General features: G+C 43.5%; 1 protein-coding gene across 2 annotated transcripts in view; it reads right to left on the bottom strand.

Moving 5' to 3' along the window:
- Positions 1–711: 711 nt before the first annotated feature.
- The window catches only part of CDC123 (cell division cycle 123), a 52,451-nt gene continuing 33,220 nt past the window's right edge, over positions 712–19,942 (bottom strand). For both annotated transcript variants that reach the window (XM_008002261.3, XM_008002262.3), the window contains 7 exons: positions 18,857–18,905; positions 15,163–15,238; positions 13,043–13,165; positions 11,817–11,845; positions 4,104–4,232; positions 1,585–1,722; positions 712–993 (listed from right to left, as the gene is read on the bottom strand). In XM_008002261.3, the coding sequence (XP_008000452.1) occupies positions 967–993; positions 1,585–1,722; positions 4,104–4,232; positions 11,817–11,845; positions 13,043–13,165; positions 15,163–15,238; positions 18,857–18,905 (571 nt within the window). In that variant the 3' untranslated portion in view covers positions 712–966. The remainder of the gene's footprint in view (positions 994–1,584; positions 1,723–4,103; positions 4,233–11,816; positions 11,846–13,042; positions 13,166–15,162; positions 15,239–18,856; positions 18,906–19,942) is intronic.

The raw sequence follows: 19,942 nt of genomic DNA, 5'->3' as shown, positions 1-19,942 counted from the left end.
GGATACCACGTCGGGCAGTTACCCTGGGAAATTGTCATGTCTGTATCCTTCAAATTGCTTGGTGATGTCAACTAATACAGAAAGAGCTCTTAGTAGAATGTCTGGCACATCATAAAGCCTCGGTAAATTAGGCACAATTGATATCATCACTTAAACATGGTGGCCTTTTAAAAAGGCCACGTGGCAAAACCCCATCTCTACAAAAAAAATATAAAAATCAGCTGGGCGTGGTGGTGTGCACCAGTAGTCCCAATTACTCAGGGGGCTGAGGCAGGATTGCCTGAGTCCAGGAGATTGAGGCTGCAGTGAGCTGTGATTGTGCCACTGCACTCCAGCCTGGGCAACAGAACAAGACTCTGTCCCTAAATAAAACAGGCTGGGCGTGGTGGCTCCTATAATCCCTATAATCCCACCACTTTGGGAGGCTGAGGTGGGCAGATCACTTGAGGATCAGGAGTTCCAGACCAGCCTGGCCAACACGGTGAAGCCCTGCCTCTACTAAAAATACAAAAATCAGCTGGGTGTGGTGGTGTGCACCTGTAATGCCAGCTACTTGGGAGGCTGAGGCAGCAGAATCGCTTGAACCAGGAGGTAGAGGTTGCAGTGAGCTGAGATTGAACCAGTGCACTCCATCCTGGGCGACACAGCGGGACTGTCTCAAAAAATAAAAATAAAAATAAATAAATAAAGCGACCAGGTTGAAAAGCAACATATTTCATAGAAAGCATTTTATTATCAGAACAGTATGGTTTCCTATGCTTAAGATCTATTTATTATGTTATTTTTACAAGTAGCAAAGTCCCTCTGTTTTTTTCCCCAGGTGATGTACATGAATATAAAAAGCGGCTGATGTCCACACTGCCCGGCCCGCCCGCATCAGGGGTGGCAGGAAGCTGCGGCTGATGAGCAGCTCCCGGAGCAGTGGGGCAGGGCGGGGCGTCCTCTTCTCCAGCTCCAGCAAGCTCATCAGTCGTCCTCTTGCTGATTTCTCTTCTGCCAAAGAAAACCAAGGGGACATTAAAATAGCACATGCTCCTTGGGATATCTGCTCAGCAGGTATAATTTTCTAGAGGTCTTGGCAAAGATGTGATTAAAAATGGTCATGGAAAACCATGCTTTAATTCATTAAACTAGTTTATCACTTTGACTCCTGAGCAAATTATCCTCAGGTACTTGAGTATTTTCTTCTCTTTCTTCCATACGTACAGAAACTCCTATGCAGAAATCCACACAGAAGCATAAATATTCACATTCCCTCTTGAGTAAAATCACCACCAGAGCAGAGACTTGCTCTCCGTGCAGCCCTCTAACAATATACACACTTTCTTCACAGTTACAAGTATTTTGAAAAATGTTCAAAAGGCATATACAGCATAAAAACATTTTCGGTCATTCTAATCAATAAATTATGCCTTCAGCTCCTATTTTATATTTAATTAGAAAATGACCTAACTCAGTAACTCAGCTCCATTCATAAGCATCAAAGTCTAGGTGATACAGGATTCCAGTGAAATCTTATATAAAAGCCAATCTGAAGGTCTGTTTGGAAAGACGGCCAGCATACTAAAGGCACACAGACTTTACCAGCTTCAGGAAGTCTATTAGCTTGTGAGCGTCCTCCCCTGTAGACAGGTCTACAAAGTCCTTGGGCAGCCGGTAACTCAGATAGGGGCTGGGCTGGACTGTCACTTCACTGTCTGTGCAACGGAAAGCTGGGGAATCCTGTACAAAGAAGAAAAAGGAGAAAGAACGTCAGTCATTTATTTTTAGGTCTATTCTCTGAACTAAAAAAGAACCTAGCAGAACAATTTCAACTCCATGGTTTCTTCTGTACCTGGTAAGGAGAAAGGAAGATTCTAAAGTTAAAATGAGCTGGGCACGGTGGCTCACGTCTGTAATTCCAGCTGGAGTGCAGTGGCTCACCGCAGCCTTGACCTCCTGGGCTCAGGTGAACCTCGCACTTCAGCCTCCCAAGTAGCTGAGACTATAGGCATGCGCCACCACACCTAGCTGAGTTTTTAAAATTTTAGTACAGACAAGGTCTCGTATGTTGCCCAGGCTGGTCTTGATCTCCTGAGCTGAAGCAATCCTCCTGCCTTGGCCTCCCCAAGTGTTAAGATTACAGGCTCGGTGGGCTGCTGCACCCAGCCCAAACTATTTTCTTTTTCTCTTTTTTTTTTTGAGGCAAAGTCTCGCTCTGCTCTCAGGCTGGAGTGCAGTGCTGGGGCACAATCTCTGTTGCCCAGGTCTCTGTTGCTCACTGCAACCTCTGCCTCCCGGGTTTAAGTGATTCTCCCACTCTAGCTTCCTGAGTAGCTGGGATTACAGGCATGCGTCACCACGTCCGGCCAATTTTTGTATTTTTAGTAGAGATGGGGATTTCACTATGTTGGCCAGGCTGGTCTCAAACTCCTGACCTCAGGTGATCTGCCTGCCTCAGCCTCCCAAAGTGCTAGGATTACAGGCATGAACCACCATGCCTAGCTGCCAAAACTAATTTTTTTTTTTTAAGACGAAGTTTCACTCTTGTTACCCAGGCTGGAGTGCAATGGAGTGATCTTGGCTCACCACAACCTGTGCCTCCTGGGCTCAAGCGTTTCTCCTGCCTCAGCCTCCTGAGTAGCTGGGATTACAGGCATGCGCCACCACGCCCGGCTAATTTTTGTACTTTTAGTAGAGACGGGTTTTTCCATGTTGGTCAGGATGGTCTTGAATTCACAACCTCAGGTGATCCACCTGCCTCGGCCTCCCAAAGTACTGGGATTACAGGTATGAGCCACTGCACCCGGCCGGTTTTTTTTTTTTTTTGAGATGGAGTCTTGCTCTGTCACCCAAGCTGGAGTGCAATGGTGTGATCTCGGCTCACTGCTGCAACCTCTACCTTCCAGGTTCAAGTAACTCTCCTGCCTCAGCCTCCCAAGTAGCTGGGATTACAGGCACCCGCCACGAGGCCCGGCTAATTTTTTGTATTTTTAGTAGAGACGGAGTTTCACCATGTTGGCCAGGCTGGTCTCGAACTCCCGACCTCAGGTGATCCACCAGTCTCGACCTCCCAAAGTGCTGGAATTATAGGTGTAAGCCACTACGTCTGGCCCAAAACTATTTTTTAAAAGATATAAAATGCTCACAAGAGAACACTGTGAAAATCTCAGGACATGTAATTGTGTACGTAGTATGATCTCATTTATTTACAAAGGTCTATGTATGTGTTTAAATGCATATTATATACCAAAATACAAACACTGGTTCTCAAGGTGGTAGAGTCATAGCTGATTTTAAAATTTTCTTTAAGAATGAGCATGTTACTTTTATGGGCAGAAAACAGCACTACAAAGTTGTTTAAAGATTAAAGTTTGGCTGTGAAGCTGACAGGAAAGGGGAGAGTGGCTGGGTGAAGAAACCGGATTGAACGATGTTTGGCTTTTTTCGGATGGGAGGTATCTGAACATGACTAAATCCGGACGGATAGAGTTGGTGGAGAGGAAGAACTGGAAAAAGAGCAGAAGGCAGCTGGAGAGAGAGGAGGACACAGTGTCCCAAGTGGGAGATCAGACTCAGGAAGGGATGGACGAGCTTGTAGGTGTGATGAGAAATCAACTGAGGGAATTCTCTCATCAGTGGGTTCCCTTTTCCTGGAAAGAGGATGTTAAATCATCCACTGAGAGGAAGGAAGGACTGATGGGAGACTGAGAAGCGTCAAGGCGTGAACCAGTCACCGTGGAAATGGAGGAGAAAGCTGACAGGAACCCGCTGGTCTGCACATATGTAACTTCTCCGTCAGCCTCAGCAGCTGGCGATGCGGTCACAAGGAACAGATGCATGAGCTGATCTGGGGCCAAGATTCCTCCAGGTTGGGTGTGACAGAAGCAGCTCAGAAAAGGAACTGAAAAAACGGATTAGATGATCCTGACTTCTGTAATAAAGTTAAGTGGTGCCCGCCTCTTTGACCACGACCACGGGGAAGTTAGCTACCAGGAAAGCTGTGTTACACTCTGCGCTTCCCCAGGGTCCTGGCCATTCCGCCTACCTGTGCGTCTGCAGAACAAGCGGTCAGTCAGTAGACTGAAAAGGTTTATGTTGTATCTATCTTAAAAATGTCTTACCTGCTCTTGAGCATCTACTTCACTAAAATCGCCGTTTAAGTTGTTCTCAGATATCAGTTCTTCCCAGGTGAACAGCAGTGAATCTGTGACTTCGCCAAATGGATTAAAATCAATGAGCCACACCTTCCCCTGTAGCACAGAGAGAGAAAAAACAAAAACAAACGCAGTCTGTACTCTATCTTCTGAGAAAGAAACATGTTTTTATTCTGAGACAGGCTCTCATGCTGTTGCCCAGGCTGCAGCGCAGTGGTGTGATCACGGCTCACTGCAGCCTCGACCTCCTGGGCTCAAAGGATCCTCTTGCCTCAGCCTCCTGAGTACCTGGGACTACAGGCATGCGCCACCACATGCAGCTAATTTTTGTGTTTTCTTAGAGGACAGGGTCTCGCCATGTTGCCCAGGCTGGTCTTGAACTCTTGGGTTCAAGCGATCCTCTCACCTCAGCCTCCCAAAGTGCTGGGATTATAGACATGAGCCACGTCACCTGGCCAGAAAGATATTCTTCATATTATTGTAATCTTAAAAATCTCACTTATTTCAAAAGATCATCCCTCTAGGTCCCATCTGAGAAAGGGCCGCCTGTCTGAATAGAGTAGACAGAGATCTAAAGGGAGGGCCCCCTGTGAATTTAAGAGAGAAGGGACCCAGAAAAGCTCTGCCTAAGAGATATGTTCCAACTCCAGCCTCAAGCCACATGGAATTTTAAGTCAAAGATTCTAGCAGGGCCGGGCACAGTGGCTCATACCTATAATCCCAGCAGTTTGGGAGCCTGAGGCGGACAGATCACTTGAGCTTAGGAGTTCAAGACCAGCCTGGGCAACACGGTGAAACCCCATCTCTACAGAAAAATATATAAAAATTAGCTGAGGCTGGGCGCGGTGGCTCACGCCTGTAATCCCAGCACTTTGGGAGGCCGAGATGGGTAGATCACGAGGTCAGGAGATCGAGACCATCCTGGCTAACACGGTTAAACTCTGTCTCTACTAAAAATACAAAAAATTAGCCAGGCATGGTGGCGGTCACCTGTAGTCCCAGCTACTCGGGAGGCTGAGGCAGGAGAATGGCGTGAACCTGGGAGGTGGAGCTTGCAGTGAGCCGAGATTGCACCACTGAACTCCAGCCTGGGCGACAAAAAAAAAAAATTAGCTGAATGTGGCGGCACACGCCTGTAGTCGCAGCTACTCAGGGGGCTGAGGTAAGAGGATCACTTGAGCCCAGGAGGTCAAGGCTGCTGTGAGCTGTGATCACAACACGCGCTCCATCTACCCTGGGTGACAAAGCAAGACTGTGTCTCCCAAAAAAAAAAATTCCAGCAGGAAAGGGAACGGTCACCCAAAGGCTTAGGGTCTGCAGTCTGACTAAAGCGCCTTCCCGGAGCCTTCAGTGCTCCGTTCAGGGGAAGCCAGACAGAGCCAGGCAGTGCCTGCGGCTCCAGAGAGCAGCGCTTCTGACTCAGGAAGGTCTGCTGCCAAGAATGGATTTTTTTTTTTTTTTTTTTTTTTACCATATGCAAGTATGAAGACGCTGTTTCCTTTTTTTTTTTTTCTTTCTCTTTTTTTTTTGAGAATCTCACTCTGTTGCCCAGGCTGGAGTACAGTGGTGTGATCTTGGCTCACTGCAACCTCCGCCTCCTAGGTTCAAGTGATTCTCCTGCCTCAGTTCCCGAGTAGTTGGGATTACAGGCATGTGCCACTATGCTTGGTTAATTTTTGTATTTTTACTAGAGATAGGGTCTTACCATGGTGGCCATGGTCTGGTCTCAAACTCCTAACCTCAAATGTCCTCCCGCCTTGGCCTCCCTGTGAGCCACCCTGCCCAGCCTGAAGATGCTGTTTTCTTTCTATGTGAATGTAGTAAGTCTGTAGAATAGAGCTTGACAGCATATGAAGGGGAGGTTGGCCTCTGAGCAGAAAACAGCCAGTACTGACACACAGAGAGCAGGGGCGCATGGGCCACGCCGCCAGGAATGACGGCCACGGCATCTGATCACGAACACCTATTGACACAAAGTGGATGGAGCAAAGATAAACCTTTTCCCACTGAAACATTCATACATTTGCGCCGTTTGGTTAACAATGAATGTTTTTTTTCTATAAATGTGTTGCTGCCAGGTCCTGAGCGGGTGTGTGTGCATGAAATTCCAAGCACCAAGACCGCTGAGCCAGCATGCCTAATATCTGGTGCTGCTTCTCAGCTGAGCGAGAGCAAAATGTTAAGAAAGATGAAACATCTTATTAGGACTTGCTTCAAATTCCAGAACCTCTAGTAAGTGGCACAAGCCTGTCGCAGGATGCTTTCAGCACACCCAGTTGGGTAAGTTCCTCGTTTTCTACGAGCCCCAGGAGATGCCCTGCAAATCTCTCTCACTGCTTGAGTTGTTTCCTCATCTCCATTCAGCACCCACTTCTTCATTCCTGCAACTATGTGAAACAGTCTCAGCCATCAAACAACTTCTTTGTAATGATGTCAACTTCATTTTGGCAAATACTGCTAAGATGTCTTCAATATATGTCATGATAACAAAATGGATATTTTCCAACTTCCAAACCCTTTCTACTTCACTTTTTATTTTATTTATTTATTTATTTTGAGACAGAGTCTCGCTCTGTCACCCAGGCTGGAGTGCAGTGGTGTGATCTCTGCTCACTGCAACCTCCGCCTCCCAGGTTCAAGTGATTCTCCTGCCTCAGCCTCCCGAGTAGCTGGGACTACAGGCGTCCACCACCACACCTGGCTAATTTGTTGTATTTTTAGTAGAGATGAGGTTTCACAGTGTTAGTCAGGATGGTCTCCATCTCCTGACCTCATGATCGGCCTGGCTTCGTCTCCCAAAGTGTTGGGATTACAGGTGTGACCCACTGTGCCCAGCCTCTACTTGGCTTTTTATAATCAGTAAAACAAACTCATTATTTTTTTTAAACAATCACATCTTTAATATAGGAATATGCCACAATGCAAAAAACCAAAACACATTTTTTCCTTTTTTTTTCTGAGACACAGTTTCACTCTTGTGGCCCAGGCAAGAGTGCAATGGTGTGATCTCACCTCACCACAACTTCCCCTTTCTGGGTTCATGCAATTCTCCTGCCTCTACCTCCCAAGGAGCTGGGACTACAGGCATGCGCCACCACGCCCAGCTAATTTTCTATTTTTGGTTGAGACTGGGTGTCACCATGTTGGTCAGGCTGGTCTCCAATTCTTAAACTCAGGTGATCCGCCCACCTTGGCCTCCTAAAGTGCTGAGATTACAGGCATTAGCCACTGCACCCAGCCCAAAACACATTTTTAAATGAAAACAAACCACCACTTTAATTGGCAGTGTACTCTGTAGCTCACAAGCTATCCTCTAGTACAAAAAAAATGAGGAAGTAAAAAAACCCAGCTATAATCAGGCTTTAATAAAGTAGGAGGATCAGGATCAAGATTTTATAACTTTTTTTTTTTGAGACGGGGTCTCGCTCAGTTGCCCAGGCTGGAGTACAGTGGCGTGATCTCGGCTCACTGCAAGCTCCGCCTCACAGGTTCACACCATTCTCCTGCCTCAGCCTCCCAAGTAGCTGGAACTACAGGCGCCCACCGCCACACCCGGCTAGTTTTTTGCATTTTTTAAAAATACAGACAGGGTTTCACCGTGTTAGCCAGGATGGTCTCAATCTCCTGACCTCGTGATCTGCCCACCTCAGCCTCCCAAAGTGCTGGGATTACAGGTGTGAGCCACCGCGCCCAGCCATAACTTTTTTTTTGAGACAGAGTCTTGCCCTGTTTTTGTGAGTACAGTCGCGTGATCTCAGCTCATTGCAACCTCCTCCTCCTGGGCTGAAGTGATCCTCCTGCCTCAGCCTCCCAAGTAGCTGGGATTACAGGCACCTGCCACTGTGCCTGACTAATTTCTGTATTTTTAGTAGAGATGGGGTTTCACCATGTTGGCCAGGCTGGTCTTGAGCTCCTGACCTCAGGTGATCTGCCTGCCTCAGCCTCCTAAAGTGCTGGGATTACAGGCGTGAGCCACCACGCCCGGCCATAACATGTTTTCACATGACATCTCAAGCAAAAACAGCCTGAGAAGTTAATTCTGCTTTGAGGCAATCCAATAAGCAAAGAGCAGTTGGACTAACTGTCCTTGTACCAACTGACTGTCCCTCTGATCCGATCAAGCTGTAGGGACCAGACACTGTGTTAGGCACTAGGGTATGAAGATCGTAACACAGAATCGATTCCTTCCAAGAGCTCAGGCTTGAGCAGAACACACATCTCCTCCCCAAAACAGAACCAAAAACCATCCAGCAATGGCAATGTGCAGGGTATTTTGCTTCGAGAGAGGCAAGAACAGGGAATTGTGAGAGTGGAGAGGCGCAAAGGAGAGTGTGCTTACATGTGCGACGGAAGGCTGGAAACGCTTCCCAAAGGACCTGGGCACCTGAGGGATAACAGCAATGCTCTGGGAGGAGGGTGGTGTTGGCAGGAAAAGCGGACCACTTAACAAGAACGGCGGCTCTCATGTGCAGAGGCCACGCCACGACCGCCCGTTGTGGGAACAGGTTATTTTGGCTGGAGTGTGAGGTATGTGAGGGCTCCAGAAACACAGCCAGCTATGGTAATTCTCAAGGCCTGCTATTGCAAACAGGATGAAACACATGCTATGACACGCCCTTTAAAAGTGTAATTGAGATTATGAAAAAGACCGGGAAATCCCCAGGGGCCAGAAACAAGAGGAAACCGAAGAACAGAACTAAACGAATCAACTCTAGTGCCGTGGGAACCTGTGGGAGGGTCTCCTAGCAGACTGGCCACGGGAAGGCAATCAGAACTCAGACGCCAACTCCAGAAGGCCACAGCCTCAGGAAAGGGGTGTGAGGAGACAGTTCTAATGGAGGGGCAGGAGACAATGACATTGTCCTCTGAATAAGTTTTGGGGAACATGGTAGAAGCAAATGAAAAATCCAAAATTTAGGATCTTTGGGATTCTCATAAACAAAAGGACGAGCTCACTGAAGACGAACTCAAAGTAAAATAAACTGATTTACAAAACAAAAAAGAAACCACCGGCCCGAACGAGAGTCTGCAAACGCAACAGGGATTAACGCCCTAAGAACTTGGGAAATCATCATCAATCTGAAGGACAGTCTAATATAAATATAAAAATATTGGTGCAGACAAAAAGACTAAGGGGGATCCATACCGCATACCAAACACGCAAAGGAACAAACACCAAACAGACCCAATATTGAAATGGAGAGCAAGAAACTACAAAAGAACTAGACAAAAACCATGGGGAAGTATTTTTTTAAATGATGGCTAAAATTCAAAAGCCAGAAAAGAAGCAAATAATATATGTGATCTTGTTCACAGGAAAAGACCAATGACAAAGGCCTCTGTAATACCTAAACAGTGCCTCTATTTTGAGGACAATAATAGAAAAAAGTGAAAAAGACATGAAACAATGGTTCATAGAAACGACCCTTAAATATACGAAAAGATAAACTTCATCCTCATTTACTAAGAAAAATAGAAATAGAAAGTATACTGAGACATCACTTCTCTATGAAATCCCAAAACCCTGAAGAGCGTGACCCTATATTGTAATGGCAAGCTCTGAGGAAGCCTGCAGGTACTCTGATGCATTCCCGGGGGGATCTGGTCAGGTGTAACCTCTAGTGAGGGTAAACTGCAGTATCTGTCAACATTAAAATACATTTCACTTTTGAGCCAGCAATCCCGCTTCTAGGAATTCACCCTGTAGATTCACCTGCAGCGTGGGAAATGACACACGTACGGGATTATTCACCATGGCAGTCTGCAGAAGACCAGACACAACCTGGTGTACACTGATAGGCATGACAGTTACAATCATGGCTCACTGCAGCCTCAACCTCCCAGTCTCAAGCGATCCTCCCAACTCAGCTCCCGGGAGGAGCCGGGGCTGGAGGCACAAACCACCACACCTGGCTCATTTTTACGTAGAGACGAGGTCTCACTATGTTCAGCCCAGCTGATCTCGAACTCCTGGGCTCAAGCCATCCTCCCACCTCAGCTTCCCAAAGTGCTGAAAATACAGGCGTGAGCCACCACAATGGCCTAAAGCTCCTCTTTCTAGTAACTCTTAACAAACACCATCATCTTTGAAGACAATGAGGTGAAAATAGAGTGATGTCTTCTGACGTTAAGAGTCAAATGAACAGTTAACAGTTATTCTGGGACATGACCATATGGGCCATATCTTTTTGTTCAAAGATGATTCAAAGATGTCCACAGGTGATTCAGATCAAATGACTGTCTCACTTACAATGAGGCTGATCTAAGCACAGAGGGAGAGTGAGAAATATTTTGCTCGTGTGTTAGTGACACACAGGAAAACTCATCTGCTAGCTTCTTCACAATGTCAAAGAGCACTCAGCACCAAACAGCATTTAGTGACTTAAACTTCTTAATAAAGATGACATGTCTTGGGCAGTGAAATCTCTGCTGTAGTAATTCTTCATTAAGTCAGCAGTACGTAAGTTTACTAATAAGTCACTTTAACTTTTTCCTTACAGAAGTTTTCATCACTTTCCTGCAACCTCCACCTCCCGGTTCAAGCGATTCTCCTGCCTCAGCTTCCCGTGTAGCTAGGATTACAGGCATGTGCCACCGTGCCCGGCTAATTTTGTATTTTTAGTAGAGACGGGGTTTTTCTATATTGGTCAGGTGGGTTTCGAACTCCCCATCTCAGGTGATCTGCCTGCCTTGGCCTCCCAAAGTGCTGGGATTACAGGCCTGAGCCACCGCACCCGGCCAAAATAATTATATAAATATCAAGTGACCAACTCCTGGCCACATTTAAGTGTGCAAACTGAACTATTTTAAGCAGACCCTGACCTCTGACACAAATGAGAAGTAGGATGGAAGGTGCCCATTTACCGACCGGCTCGATAAAGAATCCCTAAATCATGGTACACAATGATTTCAGGTATTAAGTCCCCTAATGTTAGGTATATTTTAAGGGGAGATTTTTGACCATGGTGAACTTCAAACACCTTAGTTGGTGTGAGGAAAAAAAAAAAATTTTGAGGAGGGGATGGGGTCTCACTCTGTCACCCAGGCTGGAGAGCAGTGGCGCAATAAAGGCTCACTGCAGCCGTGAATTCCTGGGCTCAAGTGATCCTCCCGGCTAGCCTCTTGCATAACTGGGCACACACCACCAGGCCCGGATATTTTTTTATTTTTCTCTTTTGAGGCAGAGTCTTGCTCTGTTGCCCAGGCTGGAGCGCAATGGCGCGATCTTGGCTCACTGCAACCTCTGCCTCCTGAGTAGCTGGGATTATAGGCACCCGCCACCATGCCTGGCTCATTTTTTTGTATTTTTAGTAAAGATGGGGTTTCACCATGTTGGCCAGGCTGATCTCGAACTCGTGACCTCAAGTGATCCTCCCGCCTCAGCCTCCCAAAGTGCTGAGGTTACAGGGGTGAGCCACTGTAACTGGCTTGGGCTGATTTTTTTTATTTTTAGTAGAGATGAGGTCTCACTATGTTGCCCAGGCTAGTCTCAAACTCCTGAGCTCAAATGATGTCCCTGCCTCAGCCTCCCAAAGTGCTGAGAATATAGGCGTGAGCTGCTGCACCCAGACAAAATATTTTTTGAGCAGTAGATCCTTCACACACATAGCAAAGGCATGCTCTGCCGGCTTATAAAACCAGCTCTTATTTTAAAGCATATCAGACAGAGTTTTTACTTACCCTACTGTCTCTGTATATATCGAACACAACTGTAAAGGAGAAAAAAAGTCCGTTATTAATGAACTAATATTTCATGATGTAAATCTCCTTTTGAAAATTAAAGTATGTTTTAATCAAAGACAACAGAATATAAATGACCCTGAGGACTTAATGCTTCTAAATCTCAAAACTTCAAACATAAAAAGGCATCCTGCCATGTTTTAGTTATGTAACTTTGCTTTACTGTTCTCTGTTCCCCAACCATAATCCCCTATATTTAAAAAATTCAAACCAAACACCAACATCATCTCAACCAGTTCCCCATCATAGACCGGTTCTATGGGAATGACGGGAGGAGTCACTGAGCAAAGTACTGGTGAAAGGGGCATCAATCACTGATCCGGGAGAATGCAATGAGCAAAGCTTATAATAGAAAGCAGAAAATCGAATGAGGCCTGAAGCATGATTCATCTTATTTTAAATCAAATCTGCCACAGAGCCCAGTCTTGGCAAGTAGAGAAAATGTCAATCATAGCAGATATAATTTTCAGATGTATGAAAACTCTCACACAATATACTTTCAATTCCTAAAAACCACCCACAAATGTTTACTTTGTAACTGGTGCTGTCTTTGATCATTCAGAGAAGCTGGAAAGGTAGATGGACTTTGTTCTCTGTAGACAGCCCCTTTGAAATACACAATCAAACATCTAAAATAAGAGGGGGAACTGACTTTGCAGTAAAAATAGATTTTAGTTAAGTAAGATGAAATTAACATGGCTGGTGCAATGGCTCACACCTGTAATCCCAGCACACTGGGAGGCTGAAGTAGACGGATCACTTGAGGCCAGGAGCTCAAGACCAGCCTGGCAAACGTGGCGAAATTCCATCTCTACTAAACATACAAAAAATTAGCCGGGTGTGGTGACGTGCATCTGTAGCCCCAGCTACTTGGGAGACTGAGGCAAGAGAATCACTTGAACCCGAGATATGCAGGCTGCGTGAGCCAAGATCGTACTACTGCACTCCAGCCTGGGTGCCAGAGTGAGACTGTCTCCAAATAAAAAAATCATAATAATAAGAAGAAATTAACATACAAACTATCAAAAATAACAAATAATAATATAGTAAAATGCTTAAAATACAGTATTTCAAATCTAGTTATTAGGATATACACCATAGTAAATAAGGACCAGCAACACTGTATATTTCATTTCATTTTACTGGATCAATAAAAAAATACTCACAGTCTTCATCTAAGAATTTGTACTGTATGTGTTTCTTGAAAAAGTCTTGTATACATCTGCAAATTTCTTCCTTTTGTTTAGAAATATGATCATAGTATTGTGTGTAGTCTCTTTGAGAAATACCTGACAAGAAAATATTTTACATTCTGTTACTATACAATATTCTTTTCAAAAACATCAATACGTGATTTAAACATTTTGTGGAAAGAACCATTAAAGTAGATTAGAAGATCACCCGGATGGGTACTGCATTACACAAAACCCAGCTGTAAGGATTCATATGAACAGGTGAATCCTGAAGTCCTACACTGCCATGTCTTCTCACTTCTGGAAGAATTTACTGTTTTTTTTTTTTTTGAGACAGAGTCTCACTCTATTGCCCAGGCTGGAGTGCAGTGGCACGATCTCGGCTCACTGCAACCTCTGCTGCCCGAGTTCAAGCGATTCTCCTGCCTCAGCTCCCGAGTAGTTGGGATTACAGACGCCTGCCACCATGCCTGGCTAATTTTTTTTTTAGCAGAGATGGTGTTTCACCATCTTGGCCAGGCTGGCCTTGAATTTGATCTCATGATCCACCCACCTCGGCCTCCCAAAGTGCTGGGATTACAGGTGTAAGCCACCACACTCGGCCTTTTTTCTTTTTTTCTTTTTTCTTTTAGAGACAGGGTCTCATTCTGCTGCCCAGGCTGGAGTACAGTGGCACAATCATAGCTTATTACAACCTCCACCTCCTGAGCTCAAGCGACCCTCACACCTCAGTCTCCCGAGTAGCCGGGACTACAGGCATGTGCCACCATGCCTGGCTCATCGTTTTATTTTTTGTAGAGACGGGGGTCTCAGTACATTGCCCAGGCTGGTCTTGAACTCCTGGCCTTAAGCAATCCTCCAGCCTTGGCCTCTCAAACTGTTGGGATTACAGGTGTGAGCCACAGCACCTAGCCCATGGAAACAGTTATTTTCATTTAGTAAAATGGAAGGAATTCGAAGTCACAAAAAGTCTTGTTATGTAAAACATTAAAGCAGCAATTCTAAGCCCCACACGTAATCAACTGCTGCTGCTTTGATTTCCTCCAAAGAAGTCTCTGCAAATTGGTACACTCTTCCACTTTCTTTGGGAAAATATCATTCTTCACCAGACGCCTGCCATATTCATACTGTATTGCCTAGAAGCAGTCTATTTTTCTTGTTCATACGTGCTACTTGGCCTTCACAGCCTGCTCGTTCAAGCCATGGAAAAGTAAACATTCCTTTTTTCAGAGTGACTTGCTGACATGAGTCCAAACACACTAACGGGACTATTACACAAACTCCCTGAATTTGCTCCGGTCCTAGGGAAAAGTTCTGTGCTCTGAAATTCGGGCTTCCTACTCCTCAATCATGTGCCAACAGGATCCCCTCCTTTAGAGCACCTACACTGCAGCTTCCCCAGGAACATCGAGCAATACGAGAAATGCGAACACCCCAACTTTCTTTCAGGTGGGTTAACACATTTCAACATCACATTCAATGAATCAATATTGCTGATTTGATTGTATTCAAATTACACTTTTCTAGGTTGAAGATAAATTTTGCTTCATGGAAAACACACTAAACAAAATAAAGAACGAATTATCTTCAATATTTAATGTAAATAAATCATAGCAAACAAAATAGTAACCTGAGAGGAAAGAAAATGGGTGTCTTAGAAGAATACACTTACTTGTCCACATATTTTCTTTTGCTAGAATAATAAATAGTGCTCCAATAATAGAAATAAAGGTTCCAAAACTTGACTTTTTATGACGCTTAAAATAAGCAGACTATTGCTAAGTACCGTTTAGGAAAATTCCATACAGAGTTCCTGATTCCTAAATCAGGAAGAGTGACAACTACCACTTTTATCTCTGGAATCCAGCCAGCCATGATTATCTGACAACACCGTTTCCTGTGGCAAGTGAATCTGGGCTCGGGATTCCTGTCAACACGGCATTCCAGAGAGTCAGTATCAACTGGTTAGAGGTGGCATCTGAGATGAAAACAGATTGACATCCCAGCCCTAATTACTGGAAATTTACTTCCAACAAAAGCTTGTCTTCTTTTAAAGACGACTTTCAAGGATAAAACAAACAAAAAAAACTCACCAATAAGCTTGTTTTCCTTGACAAAACATCGAAACTCAGCGCCAGGAATCAATTCACACCATTTTCGGAGAACAAGCTGTAGACAAAGGACAAAATATTTAATATAACACAACCATATGGTAAGGTCTACTAGGCAATTTTAGGTCAACACTGTATCTTAATGATTGCCATTATCAAATGGTTTTTAAAAAAGAGGCATCATATAACATTCTTGGCTGGGCATGGTGGCACATGCCTGTCAGCTACTCAGGAGGCTGAGGAAGGAGAATCACTTGAACCCAGGAGGCGGAGGTTGCAGTGAGTAAAGATCACGCCATTGCACTCCAGCCTGGACAACAGGAGTGAAACTCCATTTCAAAAAAAAAAAAAAATTTTAACATGAGATGTAGGGAATAGAGTTGTGATCTATTATTCTAATAACTGCAAGAAAATTGTGCTAAAATTCTATGACAAAATGCATCCTTGTCAGGTAGCTGCCATTGAGAGTTCTGACATACAAGCACACCATCAAGAACGTAGTTACATCTTTTCACCACAGTGTCATATGTCCATTCATATGTTCTGCACCCCTTGAGGAAGATCAAATAATAAAGTAATTCCAGCCAGGTGCAGTGGCTCACTCCTGTAATCCCAGCACTTTGGGAGGCTGAGACGGGCAGATCACCTGAGGTCAGGAGTTCGAGATCAGCCAGGCCAACATGGTGAAACTCCATCTCTACTAAAAATACAAAAAATTAGCCAGGCGTGGTGGCAGGCACCTGTAGCCCCAGCTACTAGGGAGGCTGAGACATGAGAATCACTTGAACCCAGGAAGCAGAGGCTGCAGGGAGCTGAGACTGCATCACTGCACTCTAGCCTGGGCAACAGAGCAAGACGCTATCTCAAAAATAAAATAAAATAAAATAATTCTAAACTTGTCTACCTTAAGTACCAAGAGGTAATCCTTACTTTGATATAATTATTATTGAGGTTTGTCACAATGAATCACCAAAACAACTCTCTATTTTCTCAATATTTTAGTCAATCAATTCTACCCTTGGCCCAAATCACAAATGGGTCTTATTACTGTAATTAATAATTATTTAATATATATAAACTCTCATATACTATAGTAATAAGTTTCTTATCTTAAAAATCAGGAAAATTTCAGGTGGGACATTTTATGTATTTAAAAAAACGTTTAAAACATGCCTTAGAAATTTTAAATGCACTGATTTCATTTTTCATTTATTATAAGCTCTTAGTCAAGCCTTATTATCTGATTTTTTTTAAAAAATGTAATTATTAAATGGATCTGACACTAAAATATTACACAGTTCCTATTAAAAGCCCATACAGGCATATACATACATACTTTTATATATATATATAGAGAGAGAGAGAGAGAGGCTACAGTGGTTTTACTTAGCAACAAATAAATAAGCAATTGTAGCACACAATTTACTGGAAAATTTGCATAATGTTTATCAAAATACTATTTTGTATAGGTAATACATACACTCTGGTTGATTTTCACAAAACACAGAAGGGCATAGGGAGTTTCTCTCTCTCCCCCACCCTGTCCCTCTGTCTTTCTCCTCAGAGGCAACCAGTGCTATAGGTTTCTTGTGCATCTTTCCAGATTTATCCTACGAATACATAACTATATATAAAGAGAGAGAGAGAGAGAGAGAGAGAGAGTGTGTGTGTGTGTGTGTATTTTAAATACACACAGACAGGATAAAACAATACACAGGATTCTACTTGCAACTTTTTTCATTTGAATTACTTGAAGAGTATCACTTTCCTACACTTTTAAAACTGGGTTTTAAATCTTATACACATGATAATGGTGCCTTTCAAAATAGCAGTAAGAGAGCAAACTGCTGGTAAATAAATCTTGGAGGTAGATGTTGACTTCTTTAAAAAGACTGTGCCTCAGAGAAAGGCTAAGGAAATGATTTCTTTCTAGTACCTGGCAGAAGCACCACGGCCAGGTACTTAATAGTTGTTTGTTGCGTGAAGCAATAGCTATGACTATATTATTTAAAGTTATAGAAGTGTTTAATAAGCTGGGAAAATGCTCACACTATGCTATTAAGTATATAAGAGGGAAAAAAAATCTCACAAGTTGTATGTAAGAATCTCACCTACAAGCACTCTAAGATCTAGTAATTGGTAAGAAGTCACTTAACTAGTAAATTAACTGCTCCATGCATACGGTATAATCCTAAAAGAGAAGTCTATCTACAGTCAACACATTAAAAATTACTCAACGCAGTGAGTCAACAGACCAATTTTGAAAGCATGTGTACATACGTACAAAAGTAGCTAGAAGCAAACAGACACTAAAGATAATTTTTAAATTACTGCACTAATTTGAATTGGTGTTACAAGACCAAAAATGAAATGTAATTTTCAGGTAAATGTAAAAATGCAATTATGGAGCAAAGATGACCATTCTCTTTTCAACAAACTATGAGTTGTCAAAGTTTTGGAAAGTTTGCATTTTGACAATGCAAGTGCAAGAAGGACCAGGAATGAGAGCTGAAACGTGGAGTCTGCATTTAGAAGAAAGTTGGGCCGGGCGCAGTGGCCCACACCTGTAATCCCAGCATTGTGGGAGGCTGAGGCAGGCGTTTCACTTGAGGTCAGGAGTTCGAGACCATCCTGGTCAACAAGGTGAAACCCAGTCTCTACCAAAAATACAAAAATTAGCTGGGTGGTGGTGGTGCACACCTGTAATCCCAGCTACTCGGGAGGCTGAGGCAGGAGAATTGCTTTAGTCCAGGAGGTGGAGGTTTCAGTGAGCTGAGATCGTGCCACTGCACTCCAGCCTAGGCAACAGAGCAAAACTGTGTCTCAAAAAAAAAAAAAAAAAAAAAAGTTATCTTTCGGATCCATTCACGACAGTTGATGAGCAGTTAGTTGTAGCTAAGAACCTGGTGCAGATCAGGGTATGTGTGTGTGTTTTGTGTGTGTACTTTCAAAACTAGGAAAATTTGGAATAAAAATTGAGGTTTACTACATTTAAACTCATCAAAATTTCTAATGAAGTTGTTTTTTCACTATCCTCTTTTTTTTTTGAGACAGAGCTTCACTCTTGCCACCCAGGCTGGAGTGCAATGGCACCATCTCAGCTTACCGCAACCTCCACCTCTTGGGTTCAAGCAATGCTTCAGCCTCAATTTCCCGAGTAGCTAAGATTACAGGCGACCACTACCATGCCCAGAGAACTCTGGTATTTTTAGTAGAGACGTGGGGTTTCGCCATGATGGCCAGGCTGGTCTCGAACTCCTGACCTCAGATGATCTGCCCACCTCGGCCTCTTAAAGTGCTGGAATTACAGGCATGAGCCACTGTGCCTGGCCTAACCTCTTATAAGTTATTTGTAAGGTGAGTGAACAATATAAAAAATGGTAAAATGCTGAAACAATGAGGTGCAGCTGTGAGGCGTAAAAAGATGTTTGTTTTGTTAAAGGTGTCTGCATATATCCTGTAGCAAGTGTATACTGCATACATATATTTAGTGTATATATTCTATATATAATATATATCCTTTTATGTGTATATTTCATAAATTTAAAATTTCAGTGGCTTTAGGTTCCCAAAGAAATTAATCCAAGAAACTTCATTTGTTTCATTTCACTTAAGAATAAATAGCAATTCTCAACACATCTTCATCTACGATTATCAAGGAAAATAAGCTTCTTACCTCATATTCTATACATGGATCTGGAGAATCATCAGTACAATGAATAAACCTTTGGAAGAAGAAAAGGCAACTGAATCTCTTTGTTACTGGTGTCAGTTTATGCACACATGTAACTTATATTTAACATGAAAGTAACATTTTACTAAAAGCATCCAGAAACAGGAGACTAACTCAAATTCGATCAACATTTATTAAGCCTTATTCAATGCTATGCATTAGCCTAGGCACCCTGAGATATTACTTCATTTAATCCTCAAAACAACGTTATGAGCAAGACTGTACTTTCCAGGATCATTTCTATAGTTGGTCCAGTATTTGATAGCACAATAGGGTGACTATAGTCAACAACTATTTAATTGTACATTTTTAAATAACTAGAGTATAACTGAATCATTTGTAACACAAAGGATGGATAAATGTTTTGAGTGGAACAGATACCCCATTTTACATGATGTGATAATTAGGCATGGCCTGTTTGTATCAAAACATGCAGTGTACCCCAGGATGGGTGCAGTGGCTCACACCTGTAATCCCACCACTTTGGGAGGCCAAGGCAGGCGGATCACTTGAGATCAGGAGTTTGACTCCAGCCTGGCCAACATGGTGAAACCCTGTCTCTACTAAAAATACAAAAATTAACCAGCTGTGGTGGTGGACGCCTGAAAACCCAGCTACTTGAGAGGCTGAGGCAGGGGAATCGCCTAAAACTGTGAAGCAGAGGTTACACTGAGCCAAGATAGCACCACTGAACTCCAGTCTGGGTGACAGAACGAGACTCCATCTCAAAAAAAACCCAAAAAGCAAAAAACACCCATCTCATGTACTGCATGAATATACACACTTACTATGTACCCACAAAAATTAAAATAAACAATGTTATGAGCTATTATAACCATAGACATAGTATAATCTCCATTTTTTCTGTCAAAAGCCAAAGAAACTAATACCCAGAAAAGCCCAAATTTAGTGGCCACACCAAGACTCAACCTGTCTAACCTCCGATTCTCAACAAGGGGAAGAAGGCACTGTCATTGTACACGTTCCTGTTGTGCACATCTTACAGTGCAGCCAGCAGCCTACTTCTCC

The sequence above is a fragment of the Chlorocebus sabaeus genome, chromosome 9 (assembly GCF_047675955.1).
Source record: "Chlorocebus sabaeus isolate Y175 chromosome 9, mChlSab1.0.hap1, whole genome shotgun sequence".
Classification (NCBI taxonomy): Eukaryota; Metazoa; Chordata; class Mammalia; order Primates; family Cercopithecidae; genus Chlorocebus; species Chlorocebus sabaeus.
The sequence above is the reverse complement of the archived record's forward strand: the minus strand, read 5'-3'. Positions and strand labels throughout refer to the sequence as shown.